At 49.9% G+C, this 19,385-nt stretch overlaps 6 protein-coding genes across 7 annotated transcripts; 2 read left to right on the forward strand and 4 right to left on the reverse strand.

The window, feature by feature from the left end:
• Positions 1-272: 272 nt before the first annotated feature.
• On the reverse strand, positions 273-3,804 carry FVEG_06394 (hypothetical protein; the record flags this gene model as incomplete). 2 transcript variants are annotated; one of them, XM_018894765.1, is made up of 6 exons in its annotated part: positions 3,371-3,553; positions 3,223-3,312; positions 2,888-3,169; positions 2,696-2,786; positions 1,362-2,645; positions 273-1,312 (listed from the first exon to the last, which is right to left on the reverse strand). In XM_018894765.1, the coding sequence occupies exons 1-6, from the start codon at positions 3,497-3,499 to the stop codon at positions 273-275; spliced, it is 2,916 nt and encodes a 971-aa protein (XP_018751893.1). In that variant the 5' UTR covers positions 3,500-3,553. The 2 variants fall into 2 exon arrangements, with proteins under 2 accessions (XP_018751893.1, XP_018751894.1); XM_018894766.1 differs by having other exon boundaries at positions 2,696-3,169; positions 3,371-3,804.
• Positions 3,805-4,130: 326 nt separating this feature from the next.
• FVEG_06395 (5-formyltetrahydrofolate cyclo-ligase) lies at positions 4,131-4,970 on the reverse strand (the record flags this gene model as incomplete). The annotated part of the gene is made up of 2 exons (XM_018894767.1): positions 4,131-4,798; positions 4,877-4,970. 2 exons carry the CDS (start codon positions 4,968-4,970, stop codon positions 4,131-4,133), a joined length of 762 nt encoding a protein of 253 aa, XP_018751895.1.
• A 2,098-nt stretch (positions 4,971-7,068) lies between these two features.
• On the forward strand, positions 7,069-11,354 carry FVEG_06396 (hypothetical protein). Its single transcript, XM_018894768.1, has 2 exons — positions 7,069-9,861; positions 9,914-11,354. Exons 1-2 carry the CDS (start codon positions 7,529-7,531, stop codon positions 10,815-10,817), a joined length of 3,237 nt encoding a protein of 1,078 aa, XP_018751896.1. The 5' UTR covers positions 7,069-7,528; the 3' UTR covers positions 10,818-11,354.
• Positions 9,854-14,279, reverse strand: FVEG_06397 (26S proteasome regulatory subunit rpn-1). Its single transcript, XM_018894769.1, has 4 exons — positions 13,944-14,279; positions 13,820-13,893; positions 11,290-13,767; positions 9,854-11,235 (listed from the first exon to the last, which is right to left on the reverse strand). The coding sequence occupies exons 1-4, from the start codon at positions 14,059-14,061 to the stop codon at positions 11,209-11,211; spliced, it is 2,697 nt and encodes an 898-aa protein (XP_018751897.1). The 5' UTR covers positions 14,062-14,279; the 3' UTR covers positions 9,854-11,208.
• A 74-nt stretch (positions 14,280-14,353) lies between these two features.
• FVEG_06398 (Atypical/RIO/RIO2 protein kinase) lies at positions 14,354-15,962 on the forward strand. The gene is made up of 2 exons (XM_018894770.1): positions 14,354-14,599; positions 14,654-15,962. The coding sequence occupies exons 1-2, from the start codon at positions 14,537-14,539 to the stop codon at positions 15,809-15,811; spliced, it is 1,221 nt and encodes a 406-aa protein (XP_018751898.1). The 5' UTR covers positions 14,354-14,536; the 3' UTR covers positions 15,812-15,962.
• Positions 15,963-16,199: 237 nt separating this feature from the next.
• FVEG_06399 (hypothetical protein) lies at positions 16,200-18,150 on the reverse strand (the record flags this gene model as incomplete). The annotated part of the gene is made up of 7 exons (XM_018894771.1): positions 16,200-16,377; positions 16,433-16,510; positions 16,560-16,820; positions 16,870-16,961; positions 17,016-17,105; positions 17,137-17,254; positions 17,306-18,150. 7 exons carry the CDS (start codon positions 18,148-18,150, stop codon positions 16,200-16,202), a joined length of 1,662 nt encoding a protein of 553 aa, XP_018751899.1.
• Between the last annotated feature and the right edge of the window lie 1,235 nt (positions 18,151-19,385).

The following is a 19,385-nucleotide window of genomic DNA, read 5'->3' on the forward strand; positions in this document are numbered from 1 at the left end:
CTTCCACAGGCGTACTAATTGTTAATACTTTTCGCTATGCCTTCCAAAGAGTCCGTCCCGTTTTCCCGGCAAAGGAACGCTCAATTATCCTCGATTAACCCCAGTATACATACATATCTAATGGTCTTCACTTCAGATTTCTCACGTGTCCATCTTGTCCCTCTAATACCGGCTACAAGTTGTGTCAAGAAGCAACAGAGCACCAAACCAGTCTGCCCATTTGCGCTTAACAAAGAGCCTCCACTATCTTCTTATTAAGTCCATAGCCTCGCCTAACCGGAAAACTGGAAGCGCGTGGCCTCGAGCTGGCCGAGTCCGTCGCGGGGTGCCACATTTCGTCGTCTGTAAGTATTGGTGAAATCTTGCAGAATCGCGCGCACATTGTTCATGGCGCTTGGGTCTCCCGACTCAAGCCTCTCCTTGATCTTGATCAGGAATCTGTTGGCCTCGGCAGGGGAAACAGTGCCCTCTGGTAGTAGCTGTATTGTATGCGAGACCCATTGGTGAGTCTGGAGAGGAACCAGCTCAAACGAAGCCAGCAGAACACCACTGCCATCAGCGAAACAGTCGCGGGGGAAAGTGATCATCATGCCCGCCATGACCTGCTTGACTAGATCCTCGCCAAGAGTAAGCAGCAGATTCTTGACAATGGCCTTGACCTCAGTAGCCGTTGCCTCCGGTAACCTATCGCTACTGGCAGGATTATCACCACCATATGACAAGAGATCGCGGAGGAAATGCAGCGTTGAGGACAGAGGGTCGCGCTGCTCTAGAGTTAGAGCGTAGATGGATGCCCCAAAGATAGACCTTAGAAGATGAGATGGAATGAGCCTCTGGGGGTAGTAGAGCAGGGCGTCGATCACAAGGCGGAAGAAGTCATCAATAACGTCAGGGAGTTCCTTAGGTTGTAGATCTGTCATAACTCGGAGGAAGGTGGTTGTCTGGGCTTCAAAAAATGTGTAAATGTTCTCAGTAGTGGCTTGGTCAACGTGCTCTCGTGCTTCAGAGAACTCGCGCAGAATTGCTGAACTGGCCCACAAGAAACATCCTTCCCTCGAGTTGTTGAAGCCGCCAGCAAGCTTGTTTGCCATTTCCGGGAGCAAAGGGGTCATGGCCGTGCGGTGGGCAGTGACCATATTGCGCCAGCACCTGCAGATGCGCTCACAGATGGGAGTGAAGTTCAAGAAGTTGTCCAGTACGGTGGAAAGGATGGGGAAAACCTCCTGCCAGTACTTGACAGCAGGGTTCTCTTGACCTGGGCTCACAAGGGGCAAGACGTATTGAACAAAGATGGTGATGAGCTGCAGATGATCTAAAACGGTGTTAGTCTTGCCTGTTGACATGAATTCGGGCTTGCTTACCAGCGAGCGCCAATTTGCCCTCCTCGTTCGCTGCATTATTGGCTTTGGCCATCAAACGCTGAATCAATGGGTCGCAGTATAGCTTGAGCAATCGGTAAATCTCCTCCGTGGGCTGGCAAGCCACAACGTTAGCAACGCCTTCTGTGATCTCTTCCTTACTCAAGTCTGGGAGCTTATCCAGCACTTCATCATAGAAGGTCTGAAGCTGCAGCACTTGGCCACTCAGGAGGTGTTTGCAATCTGTGCAGAAGAACTTGATAGCCAAGGCAGCGGCGCGGATGATCTCCCTAGAATCCGACTGGAACGATGTGACGATGTAGTTGAATTGGGGCTCGAGATATTCCGGATGAGCAGCCGTCCATTCAGTATAGCGACCGAGTACCATGATGGTTGCGAAACGGAGCTTCTCGTGGCTCGGCATCTGTACGAGGAGAGGCATGAGCTGGCGAAGCACAATGCTCTCATCCTTGTCCACCATGCGACCGAGAGCGCGCATGGCAAATAAAGGCGCCTCCAGCTCCTGCCAGTGAGGTACCGAGTTGTCGTTCACTTGGTTGGCGTACTTTGACATCCAAAGCTGGATTGCTTGGAGAACCTTGGTGAGACAGTCCGTAACGCCCATCACCTCGCAGCAATCCTTTAGTGTGTCGCCCATCTGGTGCCGAAACTCTCTGAATTTCTCTTCTTGCTCGCGATCTCCGTCAAACAGGTCATTTTCGTTACCCGAGTCCGGCTTAGGGTATTCGAGGTGCTTCAAGAGAATGTCCACCAACTTGGAGTAGACATCAACTAGCTCAAGCCGACCTTGGATATAAATCTCCAGCACAAGATAGAGCTTGAGCTCGTACCAAAAGTTAAAGGTATGCTCAATAACATCACGCTCCTTGTCTCTCAAGGCGCATTCCAGCACAGCGTCAACCAGTGGTCGGAAGTGCGTAGGTTGGCGGGCGATTCCAACGACCCAGCTTTCCGCAGCAGTTGCAAACACCTTAGTCAAAGATTTGAGTGTCTCTGTGTCATCCTCCTCGGCTGCCTTGGCCACTTGGGGCTTCAAGGAGATGATTCGTGGAAATAGTAGCTCGATGATCTCCTGACTCTCGTCCACGTCGCTAGTCTCTCGAAGCATGGTGCAAAGACACTCCGAAGCCTCCTGGCTACAACCATCGCTGGTTGTGCCGTTGAAAACAATGTCCATTAGAGGCGACTTGACAACATTGCCTACTGGGACCTCTCGGAGCCAGGAAGTGATACACTCCATCAACTGGGGGTTCTGAGCTGCTGCGGCTGCGACAGATGTCAGTATCTTAACAGTGGTGGAAGGTCGCGCAACTTACGTGATGACTGAGAATAGTTAATAAGGAGTTGGACGACCTGGTCCGCATTATCGGCCAAGAGAGCCTGCGTTCGCATCGCAAGATCTTCTTCCTAATTCCAAACAATTAGACTTGAACTGGTGTTGAGGTCGACCGGATTTGACAATCTTGAAAGAAGCGAATTTCCGATCTATGGTTGCGCGATCCACGTACAGACAAGGTGATCTTTCGACCCTCGGTGACTTCTTCAGGGAGAACCCTCAGGAAATCCAGAATGCAGGCGTGGCTCTCGGGGCTGTCACTAAGCGACTGAACGACAGAAGGCAGAACATCGTTCCAATCCTTCATTTGTATCGCTAGAATGGCCAGACACACACAGAGCTGGACACGGATAGGCTTGGGTCCCGGGGCGAAGTGCTTTAGAAGTAAGAGGATTTGGTTTCGAAGGGCAGGCAGTTCGCTCGCAGGAACTTGGGTAGAGAGGTCGTATGTGATCTAGAAGGGAGAAGTTAACAGTGAGGCCGAGGTGTATATCACAATCTTCAAACCTTTCCGCGCAGGGTAATGGCCGCAAAGAGGGTGGCCTCTGGCTCAGCATCGGACTGCAGAATACCCATTATAGTTGCCCATGAATCCTTCTATACATATCCAACATTAGCGAACTAGCCGTATAGTAGGGAGCTTCCAGCAACGCACTGATTTCTGAAACCTCTCCAAGTACTCGTGGGCGTGCTTCTTGGCCTCTTGCTCCCCGCTCCTCATAGTCATAACAGCAGCCAGCACATCAGGCGGCGCAAAAGCCTCCTGGGCCCCGTTGGAAGCCATTTCGTCTTGAAGGGAGAGCAGAGGATATCAAAGTTGAGTATCGGGGTATATGGCTATGATGCGCACGATCGACCCTCGCAAGTAGTGGCGCATGCAAAGGGGGGCAGCAGTTAGGGTCGACGAGGCTCCGATGGATCGCGAGGGAAAACTTTGGCGAGAGTATAAGTCGAGAGAACCGGTTGAGAAGGAAGGGAAGAATGGAAATATAGTACGAAGCCTAAAAGGCAAACAAGTTCGGAAATTCAAGAGAGCAGGTGATTCAATGACCTGGCTAAAGTTTGTTTAAGGTCAGGATAAGTGCCTACCAGAAGTATTTACGATTCTTAGGTTGCTCGTCATGGCCATGGCGGGGCAACCGCCCGGATATTAACCGACATCTCCAAGCTCGACTAACATGACACACCTCATGGACGGAAGATATCCACATCTCTGGTATTATCAATAACAGTTGAAAAACACGAGACTCGAACATTCGATTCGTGATACCTGATAACAAAGCTTCGTGTTTGTGCTGAGAACAGTTTGTCAACTAGGTACCTTATCTAAACAACAGCTGAACCTATTGTACGTGTACCTACGCCTGGGAATATCACGTGGCCCAAATCTTATTCCATGCCCTTCGATTCTAATGCTATAGATCTTGTCGTGGATATCGCGAAGTAGAAGATTCATGTACTCCGGCCTTGACCTCGCCGTTTCCAAGAATAAGGCCATTGAGTCTACGGTCGTGAGTGTCTGTGGGAATCTGAAGCTCCGACGTAGCAGGTACCATCTGTTCTGTCAAGGCCAAGCCATACAAATGTAGCGGGTTGTCATGCGCTATGCCCTTTGTCTCGAGTTTTGCCATGTACCTGTTGATAAAGAAGTCATAAAAGCCCTTGCCGTGACCAAGGCGTCGAATCGACCCTGACTGGTCAAAGTCGAAGGCGACTCCGGGCACAACCATGAAGTCTAGAATTGCAGGCTCGGAATTCTGAACGCCTGAACCACCGAGTATACGTATTCTCGCATCGACAGTAGTTGGGTCCACGCTGGGAATCCCCCACTTATCCAACTTGAGGCTCTCATAATCATGGACATCTTTTAGATGAACCATGTCCATTACCCGAGCTGGAGTGTCCGGTGTTTGGAAAGGCGACTTATGTAAGTAAGGAACAAAGACCTGCTTGCCAGCGGATAAGGCATGGCGCACAATAGCATCTGTCTGGACCTCAGCCGTCGGCATAGACAGATAGATGCTGACGCGCCGAGCATCCTTGTAAGGCTGAAACTCTTTCAAGGCCTCGAAAATACAGCGACCTGCACGACTGGTGTTAGGGGAAGCGTTATACGAATAGACACACGACATGGTAATGAGTGATTGGTTGGTTGTCATACTCTGAGTTGTGATGGAGTCCTGGGTGATCTTGGACAGCTTCTGCTTCATGAGACTTCTCAGCTGCTGCTTAGCAGCAGGAAGGGATGACGCCATGGCAAGGCTGACAAGACAGATGAACCAAGATGGTGGATTGGCGATTGTGCCTGTTTGTTGGTGGAAAACTGTATTTTGGATAACGTGCTGGAGAACCCACCACGGAAGGATGCTGCGCTAAGAATAAAAAGCTCCCGGTGTGACACGCTCTTGGGACCGACGGAGCGGATACGCGCCGAACCCAAATCGCTCTCTGGCGTCATCGCCATCATGTGAACGGAAGCCGACGCCGTCTAACGTTGGAGACATGACAGGCGGCATCGGCGGTGAGGCCCGAGGAGATAAAATGAAAGCCTAGTTACACTTCAGTAGTCCTTGAATCTGGATTTCAGTCGACAATGGCGGATGCTGATGAAAAGACGACAAAACGAATGTTTGGAGGCTATGGATTGCTCGGCTGTTGCGGAGTCTGTACAAGGAACCTGATGGTAACCCCCACGCGAAGGCTATATGGGAATATTTGGGAGCGGCAATCATCGATCCTGGGCTTTGGGAGCGACGAAAAGACGGCTCAGTACGTAAGTAATACTTGTAACGACATTCATGAAGGCGGTGTCGACCTGGGGTTTCGTAACACTCATCAACTGGCAACCATGCATGACTGTCTGTAAGCACTGTATACCTAATAACGCAAGGAAGTGTTATCTCCACCAGGTAGGTAGGTAAGTACTACCTAGGTAGCAAGTAATTAGGCTGCAGACCACGATTGGATGATATCAGATTGTTTGAATTGCCAGGTCTCGGATTGGCAGAAATTCTCAAATGGCACAGGTAAATTAGAGCCTGGTGCTACTCCGTACAGACCATGAAAAATTACCCGTGTCTCATGGTTCACCATGTGCCAGAAAAAGCTCATCATTTGCAATAGGCGACATTCTATTGCTCAGAAGTTGGGACGAACAACCCAATCCTCGCTAGCTAAAGCCATGTCTCAGGCATTGCTGACGAGGAACAAGTTTGAGCATGGGTGGTTAACGCGTGGGATGTCTGAAATGAGGACCCGAATTCCTTCGAGGGACTGGGGGTGCCGTAAGAAGTGCTTTCAAGGGTCCGCTGTCCATAGAGAGGAATGGGATTCACTCACTACCAGATCGTTTCGCGACGAGACAGAAGGCTGAAGTATAATTGCTCGATTATTACGAACAAACAGCGGCAGATCTACAAGTTCAGTAACATAAGGTTCGGAGGCTGTTGAGCTAGGTATCTATCTGGATCGCCAAGGGGTCAGGGACGGTTCCTAGATGCTCTCATAGCAACAGAGACAACCAAACAGGCCAGACAGAGGACAGCCAGGGTACCATTGGAACATACAGGGATTTGGTGTGTGATTGTGATGACATCTTTCGGGTGTTATCTAATCAGATCCATCATCCATCCTCAGAAATTTGAACGTTCCCTGTAGCCTGCAGCCGAGATGGGGACGCCAGGGGTTTTGGTTCGGCCCGCTTGTTTGCTGCCGGTTGTGATGAGGTGCTTGGTGCTCAGTGCGTCTTGGAGACGGGAACAAGGGTTCATATGACTGAGAATGATGAAAGATAGAGATCAAGAGCATCTCTGTGGTTTGTGAAACACCAGTATGCTGCAGCCACTTTAAGGCTGTGAGTGATACCTCTTGTGTCTGATTTGGTATGACACCAAAAGGAGTGGACTGCGGTTTGAAACTGATGAACAAATGGCCGGCAGACAACAAACAGTTGAGATGAAAGACAGCCAGCCATTTATTCATTTTGGCAAAGATATGGGTGTTCCCTTGTGGAATGGCACTTGGCTGCCCAATCATTTGTGAAATTGCAATTGGATAGTTTTCATTCCTGGCACCTTCATGAAGCGTTGTTTGTAAGTCATGCAACTATCAATAGTGCTATTCAGCATGAAATTCATCGCCCACATCAATGCTCATGTGGTCTATTCTTCTCATTCACCGCATACTCTCTGAATTGTACCAAAAGCCATTGCCCGAGCTGACTACTGTACTCTTAACTCATGTCAATTGCTCAATGCACAATACCCACTCAATATTGTCCTGCCTCAGTAGGTAGACTGCCGTCATCCCGTCACCGACTCCCCTGCCTAGTCATCCGCTTCATCCTGGTCACCACCCACTCAAAACCCTTGAACTCTCCACGCGTAAAGACAGGGCAGGGCTGTCGTCTCCAAAAGCTTTTGCTTGCTTGATGGGCATTCCCGTAACGCGCCGTAGCCCTGCTTTTTTTTATATCTTTCTACCTATCATTGCCTTTCTATATGCTTTGTTGTCATTAATGCCATCCACCTGCTGTCAATTGGATCCAATACTTTTGAGGCACTTTGCTAGCGGACGGCCCCTCTAACCACATTCTCTTATGGTATCAGGGATACTATTACAAGGCAATGCCACACGCCAGATCGATGAGAGCTGGAGCCCGTTCGATCACGCCCCTCCAAAGCCGCTACCTGTTTCGTTCACGCTGGCTTGGCTTGTTAGTCAACGATAGTGTGGATATCATCCATATCCATAGCTAGGTAGGTAGGATAGCCAGCCAGATATTGATTGATACATCACGGTACACGCCCCCGCCATGGGTAAACACACCACCAACTCATCCTCGGCCTCCATCTCCTCCAGCAAACGAAGCCTAAGCCGCCAATCTTCAGCGTCTTCGTCCCTGGCAGAGAGGGTTGGAGACAGGGTTGCTGGTGATTCCCCTCCACTCCGCCAGGACGTCGCCCTTCAGCCCCTAACATCCACATCCACGTCCGCATCCTCATCCTCTGCCAGGTCCACCGTGACTGTCTCACCCTCACACCCAGTCCAAGCCAAGGGTCATGTCTTGCCGTATCAGGCTCCGGCCTCTCATATACCTCCTCCATCATTAAGTACCGCTGCTACCCCAGCTGCATTTGCACTTGCATTTGCATCTACACCTGCATCTGCATCTACTTCTATTCACGCTTCGGCTCCAACCTCAGCTGCTGTTCCACCGGTTCTCGTTGGTGGTCAAGATGCGGCGCAGCCTCTTCATATCGATTCCGACGATAGTCTAGATGCCATTCCTCAACCCATAGACGACACTATAGATATGGCTTCCAAGAAGACGCCCTTCTTGCGCCCCGCCGCCGCTCGCTCCGATGCTGCTCCCTACGGTTCGGTCTCACTAACACCCAGTCGCAATAATTCACCCGCTGGTAGTGATCGCTGGGATCCCGATTCCCACCAGCTTCGTCACGTTCCGGATACAATGCGCAGCGAGACCTCGCACCGCTCCGTCCTTGGCAAGAAATCATCCTCGAGGTTATCCGAAGAGATCGATGGCGCCGTCCTAGTCTCGGGCCTCGAAGGCCGCCTGGGCATTACCGAACCTACACATACTGGTGTTCTCGAGGGTAGCATGAAGGACGACTTGTCTGAAGATGGCGCACTGTTGGATGACGCTTCTTCGGCAGCATCGGATTCTGTCCATCAAGAAAACTCGCCTCACGAGGCTGTTCGTGCCTCTGTTCCGCCTACAGACAATACCACCCTCTCCATAAATACGCCACGCATGTGGTGTCTCTCTGTCATTTTCGCTATTCTAGGCTCTTCGACCAATCTGTTCTTCTCCTTAAGATACCCCAGTGTTGCCATTACTCCAGTTATTGCCTTATTGCTTGTCCATCCTCTTGGACATTTGTGGGATTTTGTGCTGAAGCGTCCTTATGACCCCGAGGAGGAGTTTATCGATGGTGTACGGACGACTTCCGTCAGTGACGATTCGCATGGGCCGCATAAGATCAAGAGACGCACGCGTTGGAGGAGATGGTTAGCGCAAGGTCGTTGGAACGAAAAAGAGCATACTTGCGTCTATGTCAGTAGCAATGTTGCATTTGGCTTCGCCTTTGCCACAGATGTCATTGTTGAGCAGACTCAGTTCTACAATCAGGAAGCTCCTATCGTGTACCAGCTTCTTCTCACCATATCCACCCAGATTCTCGGTTATGGCTTCGCAGGCATAACACGCCGCTTCCTTGTTCGACCCAGTGGAATGATCTGGCCCGGGACTCTCATGTCGGCAGCTATGTTCTCGACGCTTCACAAACAGGAGAACAAACCTGCCGGAGGCTGGACCATTAGCAGGTGGAAATTCTTCTACATCGTCTGGACCATATCCTTCCTCTTCTATTTCCTCCCAGGACTACTTATGCCGGCACTCAGCTATTTCAACGTCATTACCTGGTTTGCGCCCAAAAATGTAGTTATCGCAAACCTGTTCGGCGTCTCCTCCGGCCTTGGGCTCTTTCCCCTGACCTTTGACTGGGCGCAAGTGACCTACGTTGGCTCACCGCTACTTGTTCCGTTCTGGGCTGCTATGAATGTTATCGGGGGTTTAGCTGTGGTAATGTGGATTATCGCACCTGTTCTCTACTACACCAACGTTCTCTTCTCATCGTACATGCCGATTCTTTCGGCTGCTGTTTTCGACAACACGGGCAAGGTCTACGATGTCAGCAAGATTCTCACGCCTGATTTCCTCTTTGACCGAGAGGCCTACCAGAGCTACAGTAGAGTGTTCTTGCCAATCACATACGTGTTGAGCTATGGTGTTCAATTCGCTGGTCTGGCTGCTCTTCTGACGCATACTGCCTGTTGGCACGGTCAGGATATATGGAGGTCTTGGAAACGAGCACTTGAGGAAGCTCGCGAGGATGGGCAGCCAAAGTATGAACAGGTTGCGGATTCTCCTGGGCCTTTACCACGACAATCGCTCGACGAGGACCATAGGCGCATGTCAACATCCACTTCTCATGTAGATGGAATTATTAGCCGCGAAGATATTCACAGCAAACTCATGAAGAGATACAAGGATGCCCCTCTGAGTTGGTATCTTATCACGTTTCTCTCCATGACTGCTATTGGCATCTTTGTTGTTGAATAGTAAGTCTCCGCCCAAGTTTATTCAATTGCCTTCCATTGCTGACTGTTCTAGCTATCCCGTCCATTTGCCCTGGTACGGCCTCCTTCTCGCGCTTGGCATTGGAGCACTGTTTTTCATCCCCAATGGCATCATCATGGCCGTCACAAACCAACACAGCAGCATCTATCTCATCTGTCAACTCATCTGCGGTGTTGTGTTCCCAGGTCGCCCCATCGCAAACATGGTTTTCGTTACATACGGCTACATCTCATCAGCGCAAGGTATCAAATTCGCTTCCGACCTTAAACTCGGCCACTACATGAAGATTCCTCCTCGCATCCTCTTTCTTGTTCAGATCGTCGCGACACTTGTCTCGTCGCTGACTCAGATTGGTGTGCTCAACTGGATGTTCGCAAACATCAAAGGCATTTGCACTTCAGAGGCTCTCAATGGATTCACCTGCCCCATTGCAAGAGTGCACTTCAACGGCTCCATTCTGTGGGGTGTCGTTGGACCTAACGAATTTTTCGGTCCGAAGGCCATATATCGTTCCCTGGTCTGGTTCTTCCCCCTTGGCGCTCTCCTCCCCATTCCCCTGTGGCTTTACTGTCGACATAACCGCTCCAGTATTCTCCGCAAGGTCAACCTCCCTGTTATCTTTGGCGCTATGTCCTGGATACCTCCTGCAACAGGCCTCAACTTCTCCGTCTGGGTACTCGTATGCTACGTCTTCAACTATCTTATCAAGAACCGCCACAATGCCTGGTGGAGCAAGTACACCATGACCTTGAGCGCCGCCCTCGATTCTGGGCTTGCCTTTGGTATAGTAGTTGTCTTTTTCGGCTTCATCTACCCTGGGCTTGCAAAGAACCTCAAGTGGTGGGGCACTGAAGTGTACAAGCAGGGTTGTGACTGGCAAGCATGCTCATATAATACCCTCCCAGAAGGTGAACGCTTCGGGCCCAAAGCATGGTAGGAAGTCGACGACGTTGGAAAAGGGTTTTTTTCTTCTTCGAAAAACACTGCATATAGATTCTTATCCTCACCATGAGGGCCATAATGATAGACAGCATGGACAGATACGGTTGGCATTATTACAAAGGCATGGGTTATTTACATTGATTCAGAGGGTATCAGCTTTGACAGTATAGGCAGTTTTGGCTCAGCGTCAATTGACATGGCACGTTGCTTTTGAACCAAGATAGAACTCGGGACTTGGTTTTTCCGTCTATCATAATGCCTATTCCTACCCGCTTCTTTACTGCGCTTACGGCAGATTATCATAGAATACAGTGTAATTAAATCTGACGTTTGTAACTTGCCTGGTTTTACAAACCAGAACCATGCTCATAATAAGTTCAAACCGTCTATTTCTCAGCTTCCCAATCAGGGTTCTGTAAGTTTGAGTCAGCACGCGAGGATAGTTTGTTAAACATTGTGCGACTTACCTTCCGCAAAATTACTAAGCCTTCTAGAGTGCTGTTGAGGCTGATGTACTCCTCATCTTCCAGCTCTGCTCGCTCACCATATCCGAGCACTACAGGTGTGCTCTGAGTTTGCCAGCCAGTGATTGTCTTGGGACGACCAGCTTGGCCAACGACATCGACGGCTTGACCCACACGGACATTGACCTTGAGAGGCTTGAGGTCTTCGTCCAAGGTAACAAGGAAGCGGGGGTGCATGGCCGTGACAAGGAAGTAGAGGAGGTAATGTGACTGGCCAGTGATAAACTCTTTGGGCTCAATCATAGCGACAAGAGTAGCAAGCAGACCAGCGGCCGCCACACGGGACAGAACCTGACGATCGGTATGGAAGGGACTGATTGATAGAGTACCCTTACCCATGTGGAGGAGACCCTGGGCGATTCGCACCATAAAAAGAGCATCCTGGTCACGGTGGTAATAACTGGCGAGTTGTCGAAGCAGCTGAGCTAATCGGGCATTGTTGGTGCCTGCACCCAGAAGACCCATGGCAAAGATGGCGTTGATAGCAACCTCAGGATCATTGTCGTGACTGTATCTTGAGAGGGTATCATACACCTTCATTTGAGGGTTGCTGGGGCTAATGAGACCCATGGCAAGGGGCACAGCTTTTCGAATGTTGGCCTCGCCGTAGTGCATGAGATGGCCGAACTGACGCAGGACCATTTCTTGTCCAATATCTTCACCCATAGCCACCAGTGCAATACCAATTACCGCGTATGCCTGTAGAAGTTCGTCGCCCCTCTTCTCTTCAGACTCCTCTTGATGCTCATTGCAGATATGGAGAAGCTCCTGGATCTTGAGGACAGCACCAGTACCGGCCCAGGCGCAAATCTCAGCCATGACGGCCGTCGACTTGGCCATAGGATGCTCGATGGCCTTCAGGGTTTCGAGGATAACATCGACCTCTTCTTGTCGTCCAAAGAACAGGAGACCAAGACCAAGAGCCAAGAATCGTGTCCACTTGTCAGTCAGTTGGTTTTTGCGATCGTCATCCATTAGAGTAGTAATAATGGCCTCACTAATTTCCGGGTGAGAAGAGCCAGTGAAGATAAGACCGCAGGATAAAGCAGCCATTGCCGAAATCTGCATATCAACACTAGCATCAGATATCATGGGTAGCAAGTGCTCGAGAACGTCTTCCTTGTTAGACCCGGCATAAGCAAGTCCAAGACCCATGATGCAGGCAGTCCTGACGAGGGGGTTAGGATGTTCAAGCTTGTCCTGATCAGCCAACAGGGCAATAGCTGGATCTGAGTCCATTACTACACCCGAATTCATGATTCCAATAGCAAGCATTGCGCCAGCCGAAATCTCTGTCTCTGAAGAGTACGTGTACTTATCGATCTTGTCAAGCCCATTCTCGATATCCCACATCAAAAGAGTGCCCATGGAGGCAACGGTAGACATCATGCCATCGGCTTTGGTCTTCCAGACCCAGGTCTCCTTCTCACCGTCGACAAGCATCATTTTATCGTTGCCGAAACCAGCATTCACAAAAGCATTGACGAACGCCGCTGCAAGGTTATGCCGAGCAGAGTCCAAGTTAGTCATTCCTGCAACTCGACTGCTCTCCAGGTGGCTCTTGTAGATATCCTCGGTAGTCTTTGGCTCCAGGATGTTGAGCTCCTTGCCCAGGGACTTGAAATGTTCCGATAGCTTCAGGTTGCCGAGGGACTCTACAAGGGCAGTGTTCTCTTCTGACTGGTCATCGGCATTGAGAGCTATCCTTTGCCGAGCAGTTAGAAACGCGAGCTGCTTCTGAAGGGCAGGGTCTTCAGCCTTTTCGAAATCGGACTTAATGAGTTCGTAATCGTGTAGACGAATTGCAAGGACCATGGCCTGTGCAAACTGCTTGTATTCCATGTAAATGTCGTGTGCGGTCTTGAGAAAAGTCTCGTTGTCGGGGTAGGTGAGGAGGTTCACCATCGAAGACATGTACAAGCATACACGAGCGTATGTGTTTTCGTCCACGAACTTGGGCATTTCCTCAATGATTTCGAGTTCGCTCATAAGATCCACAGCATCGGCCTCGGCATTGCTCTTGAGGAAGAGGGGGATCAAAACAAGCGCCAAGTCGATCAGGTCCTTGGTGGACTCGTCATTTGCGATTCGCTTTCCATACACTTCTCCAATCTCAAGCGCGAGATGTCTGGTATACTCGTGGCCCCACGAGCTGATGTCAGATGAAGGTGCTTGAAGTCTGTAAAACAGTGTGTCTTGTCGGTCTTCATCTGAAAACGTCATACCGATGACGGAGAGAACATCCGCCAGCGAGGTCCTGTCTTCGCCCTCGGGCCACTGCTCAAAAAGTTTCGTCAAGGACTCGTAATGCGGTCGTAGGAATTTGAGGGGCTTTGGAACTGCTGTCATGGATGACGTCGACGTCTTTATCAAGTTCTTCATTGCTTCAAGGGCGGGCTTGTAAAGTTCCGTGTTTGGCTCCTGAATGTTGTTTAGGCCGTTGAACAAAAGATTTGTTTGCGGATAAACTTACGGTCAAGCGCTCGACCAGCAATTCAAGCTCGTTCTTCAGTTGTTGATCCTCCTCGTTGAGCTCCTCCTCAGCAGCTGGGTCCCTAGTCAGTACATCATTTCATGCAAACGGCGAGGCCTCATACTCTCAATTTTCTCGTCCTCTTTCTTTCCGTTTGTCTGCTGCTTGTCCTTCTTCGCATCGTCGACGGCCTTGCCCTTGCCCTTGTCGGCCGCCTTGGGCACCTCGCTGTCTTGAGCCATGTTGATGTTGTAGGCCTAGGCGCCTGGTAGAGTCTACTGAATAGACTCGCAGCAGAAAAAAGGCAGAAAAGTAAACTAATGTATGAGCCTGAGCTGTATCCTCAGTGATTGCGGCGTGTCAGTTGTGAGTCTTGTGCTATGTGGTCGTGGGTTGCTGTGGATGGAAAGTGATGGAGGCTGCTTGGCTAAGCTCAAGGTGCTTTGCTGTAGGCAGTGGTAGCTCTCTGCTGGGTTACGTGAAGCGCTGCCGCCTGGCTATCCCCAGCCTCATCACGTGCAATCCAGTACAATGGGACCCATATTGCCAAGCACGCAGACTTTTGATAACGAGCGATAAGATCTTCAAGAAAAAATAACCCCACCATACAAACATCGACCCCTCCGACTTCAAACAACAAAAAACATCAGTTTTCAACAAATCCTTGAGATAGAGGTTCAAGAATTTCTCCTGGAACTCTCTATAAAAGCGCCCATCATGAAGTTAGATACACGGGCAATGCGCCACCTCGCCTCTGAGGATTGGCGAGTCCTGACAGCAGTATGCATATGCCTTGTTCATCACGGTTCGGCACAAGACTCAAACCAATTATAGGTCGAAATGGGAAGCAAGAACCACGAACTTGTCCCAACATCATTGATCGAAAAGATTTCACGCCTTCGTGGTGGCGCCGGAAGCGTTCATAAGAGTATCTCAGCCCTTGCCAAAGTCGGTCTCATTGCGCGCGTGAAGGAGGCAAAATATGATGGATATCGACTCACATATGGTGGACTCGATTACCTTGCACTTCACACCTATGCCAAGAAAAAGGATGTCTACAGTGTAGGAGACAGGATTGGTGTGGGTAAAGAGAGTGATATCATGGTTGTGGCGGATCATAGTGGCACCCAACGAGTCCTCAAGATCCATCGACTGGGTCGAATTTCTTTCCGAACCGTCAAATCGAATCGAGACTACCTTAAGAATCGACAATCTGGATCATGGATGTATCTTTCACGGCTCGCTGCCATGAAAGAGTTTGCTTTCATGAAGGCTCTACGTGAAGAAGGCTTCCCCGTCCCCGAGCCCATTGCACAATCACGGCACACAATTGTCATGTCTTTAATAGACGCTTTTCCACTTCGACAAATAGCGGAGGTTCCTGATCCGGCATCTTTGTATGCTGACCTCATTGCTTTGATCCTCCGACTCGCCAAACAAGGACTGATTCATGGTGATTTCAATGAATTCAACATCTTGATCAAGGAGAACATTACCAAATCCGAGCATGGAGAGGAGACCCTGACACTCGAGCCTGTCATTATTGACTTCCCCCAAATGATTTCCATGGAACATCAAAATGCCGAGATGTACTTCGATCGAGACGTGAACTGCATCAAGCGCTTCTTTGAGCGCAGATTTCACTTTGTTCCAACAGAACCCGGTCCCTTTTTCAAGCATGCGAAAAAGACAGTGGGTAAAGATGGCGTGAAACGAATCGACGCTGCGGTGGAGGCTTCCGGCTTTACAAAGAGGATGTTAAAAGATCTCGAGGCTGCTATCAAGGAAAGGGGGGACCAAACGGCTCAACATAGTGGGGACGAAGACGATGAAGGTGAAGGTGAAGACAGTGACGAAGAGAGTGAAAATAGTGAGGCAGATAACACAGAACACCCTCGTGATGGCCAGGTATCAGGCGGTCTACTTGGCGACGATGCTATGGCTTCGAAGGAGGATATGGTAGAGGAGAGTATGTCAAAGCTGACAGTATGAATGAAATGCAATGATACCCATATCTTAGAAGACTTAACAAGGTCAACCAAGCATATCTTCGCTCACAACAAACCTGCGACTCAAAATAACTGAAGGAATTCTATGACATTAAGAAATTTCTCTCTAAACGCCCTCCTCTGACTTTTTTTTTTGGCGCGAAGCCCCCGAATCTAAACTACAAAAGCTCATGACATCATACCATGGCATGAATTCCTCGAGTGTAACAGCTACCTCAGACCATAAGATGTTCCGCGATGGCTACACTGTTGATGCTTGAGCCAAACACTCCAAGACGGAAAACAGCGAGAGACGAATGATAAATGAAAGCGCGGGTTCCGGCGTCACCAGACAGATAGAAATCCTTTTCAACAATTGACAGTTCGAGATCTTAGATCTCCTTCTTAATCTCCCTCTTTACGTCCTTCTTGATTTCCTTCTTGATTGAAGGGGACGCATCGAAGGATGAGCCAGCCACCACTGCATCCGCGTGAACGGTGGTGTTCTCGCCGCATTCGGATGAGGCGGGTGTGGCAATCACTTCATCGGTGCTCCCAATAGCAGCCGTCCTATACCAAGGGTTAGAAAAAAGTCACAGAACCCCGGGACAGCCCTGTCTCATACCCAATGGATTGACGCCGAGAAGCCAGGCGCCGAGTCTCATTGTTGGTATCGGACACAGAGGGAGCCGGGGGCATGGGACTAGGAAAGTTTCAACCTATGTGAGAAAACAGTGTGCATTAAAACTTACGGCCGGGTGATGGGGATGGCTGCTCGTCGATTCTGGGCGTAGTGAGGGTACATGGAGCCACCATAGCCGACGAGGGGTGTGCCGTAGGCCCCGATGTTGTACTCGTTCGTTCGGAACTGACGACGCTCAGCGGTGACTCGCTTCAGTTCCTTCTGAGCTGGAGTATCAGCGTAGCGAATGTTCATGAGAAGTCCTTCATCGCCAACACTCGAACCATGGAACCTCTCGATAACATCATCGCAAATGTCTCGGTTCTCAAAGCTGTGCTTCTGTCAGCCACATACACTCATCCTTGGCCCTGAGCACCTACCGAGCGAAACCAACACCGCGGCTGTTCCCCATGCTATCACGAAGGATCTTGCTAGACAAGATCGTATAATCCCTGAAAATGGCGCCGAGCTCCTAGCAGCAGTTAGAGGCTGTAGAAAACATTGAGCCATGGTTTCCAAAACGTACCACTTCTGTCAGAGACTTGGGAAGATTCGAGATGTACAGGTTGGTAGAGTCGTCGTCGCCCTCAGCCTTGAGGCGAGAGTTGAAAGACTCCTGAGAAAAAGTGTCAGTCTACCTTCTCAACACTCATCCATGGGTTTGGGGAACATGCCCTAGCAAAGCCGACTTCGTATCCAAGACGATGGAATCCGCGAATACACATCTCAGAGTGAGCAACGTCAAAGAACTTTGCGAAGCCAAACCTTGTCTTTGTTAGTCGTTGTTTGTTCAAAGGTTTGCGTAACGAAACGTACCCTTTGCACGCACCGGTGGCAGTGTCAATGATCGCCTTGGAAGTCTCAACTTCACCGAAACGGGAAGTGAATTGATAGAGGGTATGATCATCAGTGGTCGGGTAAAGGCCACGGATATAGACATTGCGGTTGCCGGGGATTCGATTTTCGAGGCTTTGTTCAAGGCTCTTCATCTGACCTGCAGGCGTGAAAACTGCAGGAACTGCCGTAGGAATGGCAGGTTCCTTTGCCAAAATCTCATCCAGGACGTGATCAGACACCGGAGAAGGCTTTGCCTTAGTCGTAGCTTCGACGTGGTGAGAGCCGAGGAGTTGGTGGGGAGAAGGAGTTGTGTACGCTGATCGATCGCTGTGAACTCGGGGACCATGCTCACGATTTGGCCAGCTCCCGTAGAAGGGGGTAGCAGGTGCGGACTCTGTGGTCGAGTAGGAGCCGCGGCGGTTCTCCAAACCAGGAACTTCGGACTGAGTTCGGTCACCACGAGGATGTCCAGCATTGGCGCGAGCAGGGGTGAAGGGAACGAGAGGGCCGGATAGAGCATATGGGTTCGCATAGGCTCCATTCATCTGGTAGCCAGGATAGGCCGATTCATTCGGGTGGTTAAGTGCAACCGACTGGGAACCTGGCATGGAGGCAAGAATGAGTCCATCGGGAGAAACCATGTAAGGTGGTGGCATGGGAACAGGCGCGCCCTGGGGAGCAGGCAAAGTCATGCCCGTAAGGCTCAACCCCTGAAAGTGGCCCAACAAAGCATTGTGATCGGTAGATCCAGGGATAGCGAGATGCTGAGGTCGCCTATCAGGCTGGTTGGAGAGGAAAGGTGCCGCACCAGTGGCCGGTTCCATGGTCGCCATTGAATGAGGATGTATGACTGAGATATCTATGCAAATGTCAGTCAATTTTTCATTTCGTCGTGATAAAGGCCCGGACTTGGTTGGGCTTAAAGGATGAAAAGGAATATTGCTGCGCCAGATTGATATCCAGAGGGGTAACTACAAACACCTCACCTCACAAGCAACAGATCGGCTGCAAAAGGCAGTGCAAGATGCGAATAATCGGTGGATGTGTGAAAATCTGGCTGTATCCAGGTTGTCAGTTGAGAAATGCATGTGTGGGCGACGACCAAAGGGCATGGTAACTTGGTAGGATAGATGCTCCCAAGTATTCGAACAGAACATCCAACACTGAGTATACGGGACGAACGATATTCTGACAGCCTGGTACTGAATTGACGAGAGAAAGGAGTGAATGTGTGAGAACAGAGTGACTAGGGCAAAGATCTGCAACAAACATACCTCGAGGGCTTGAATGATGATCAAGCAGTTGATGGACAAAGTAGGCTCAAACAAGCCGATGATGACGAACTCTGGGGTACCAAGACTGAGATGAAGCGAGGGTAAGTAAATTAACCACGGTAGCGTGCAAGATGGAGTACAGAAGAGATTGGAGGTATGAGGAGTGTCGAATGAGGTCTGTGAAAAGAAGATGAAGAAGACAAAGAGAGGATGAGAGGAGAGGAGGGAAGATATAGGGGGAAGTAGAGGAAGAGAAAGGATGAAGCAAGCACCTACCTAATAGTGCACAAAAATGATGATGTCGGAAAGAGGTATACTGATGAAAGAGGAAGGACCTTCTGCTGTTGAGAAAGAGGCAAGAATGATGCTATCAGTAAAACCTATGTCCGGGCAAAAAAATGTTGTCAAAGCACTGTTGATGTTGAGTGACAAGGTCGGGTGAAAGATGTTTGGATGAATATTGAACAATGGGGAGGAATAAGAAGAAGAAGAGGAACAAGAGAAATTCAATGCGGACCCTGTGACAGCCTCAGGATTCCTGACAGTGTCAATCTTAGGTAAGAAGGTGAATTATTTGTTGTAGCTGGCAAGGGCTGCAAAGCGAGGTCCTGCCTGCCACTTCCGAACAATGAATGATATTGGAAGGAAGCACCTCCCAAGTTTGTAGAACGACGGGAGCTTGTCAATATTATGTAAGTACCTCGGGATTAGACAATGAAAAGGGGTATCAAGGGTAAGAATCAGAATAATTATGTACCTTGCGTAGTATGGTTGAGAATATCTGC

The sequence above is a fragment of the Fusarium verticillioides genome, chromosome 2 (assembly GCF_000149555.1).
Source record: "Fusarium verticillioides 7600 chromosome 2, whole genome shotgun sequence".
NCBI classification, from domain to species: Eukaryota; Fungi; Ascomycota; class Sordariomycetes; order Hypocreales; family Nectriaceae; genus Fusarium; species Fusarium verticillioides.

Excerpts from the sequence above, each read along its gene's own strand:
- FVEG_06396 (XM_018894768.1), top strand. The coding sequence starts at position 7,529 with ATGGGTAAACACACCACCAACTCATCCTCGGCCTCCATCTCCTCCAGC. Across the intron at positions 9,862-9,913 it reads GGCATCTTTGTTGTTGAATA|CTATCCCGTCCATTTGCCCT; the intron begins GTAAGTCTCCGC and ends TGACTGTTCTAG.
- FVEG_06397 (XM_018894769.1), bottom strand. The coding sequence starts at position 14,061 with ATGGCTCAAGACAGCGAGGTGCCCAAGGCGGCCGACAAGGGCAAGGGC. Across the intron at positions 13,768-13,819 it reads TGCTGGTCGAGCGCTTGACC|GAGCCAAACACGGAACTTTA; the intron begins GTAAGTTTATCC and ends AACAACATTCAG. Across the intron at positions 11,236-11,289 it reads GCTTAGTAATTTTGCGGAAG|AACCCTGATTGGGAAGCTGA; the intron begins GTAAGTCGCACA and ends TCAAACTTACAG.
- FVEG_06398 (XM_018894770.1), top strand. The coding sequence starts at position 14,537 with ATGAAGTTAGATACACGGGCAATGCGCCACCTCGCCTCTGAGGATTGG. Across the intron at positions 14,600-14,653 it reads ATTGGCGAGTCCTGACAGCA|GTCGAAATGGGAAGCAAGAA; the intron begins GTATGCATATGC and ends AACCAATTATAG.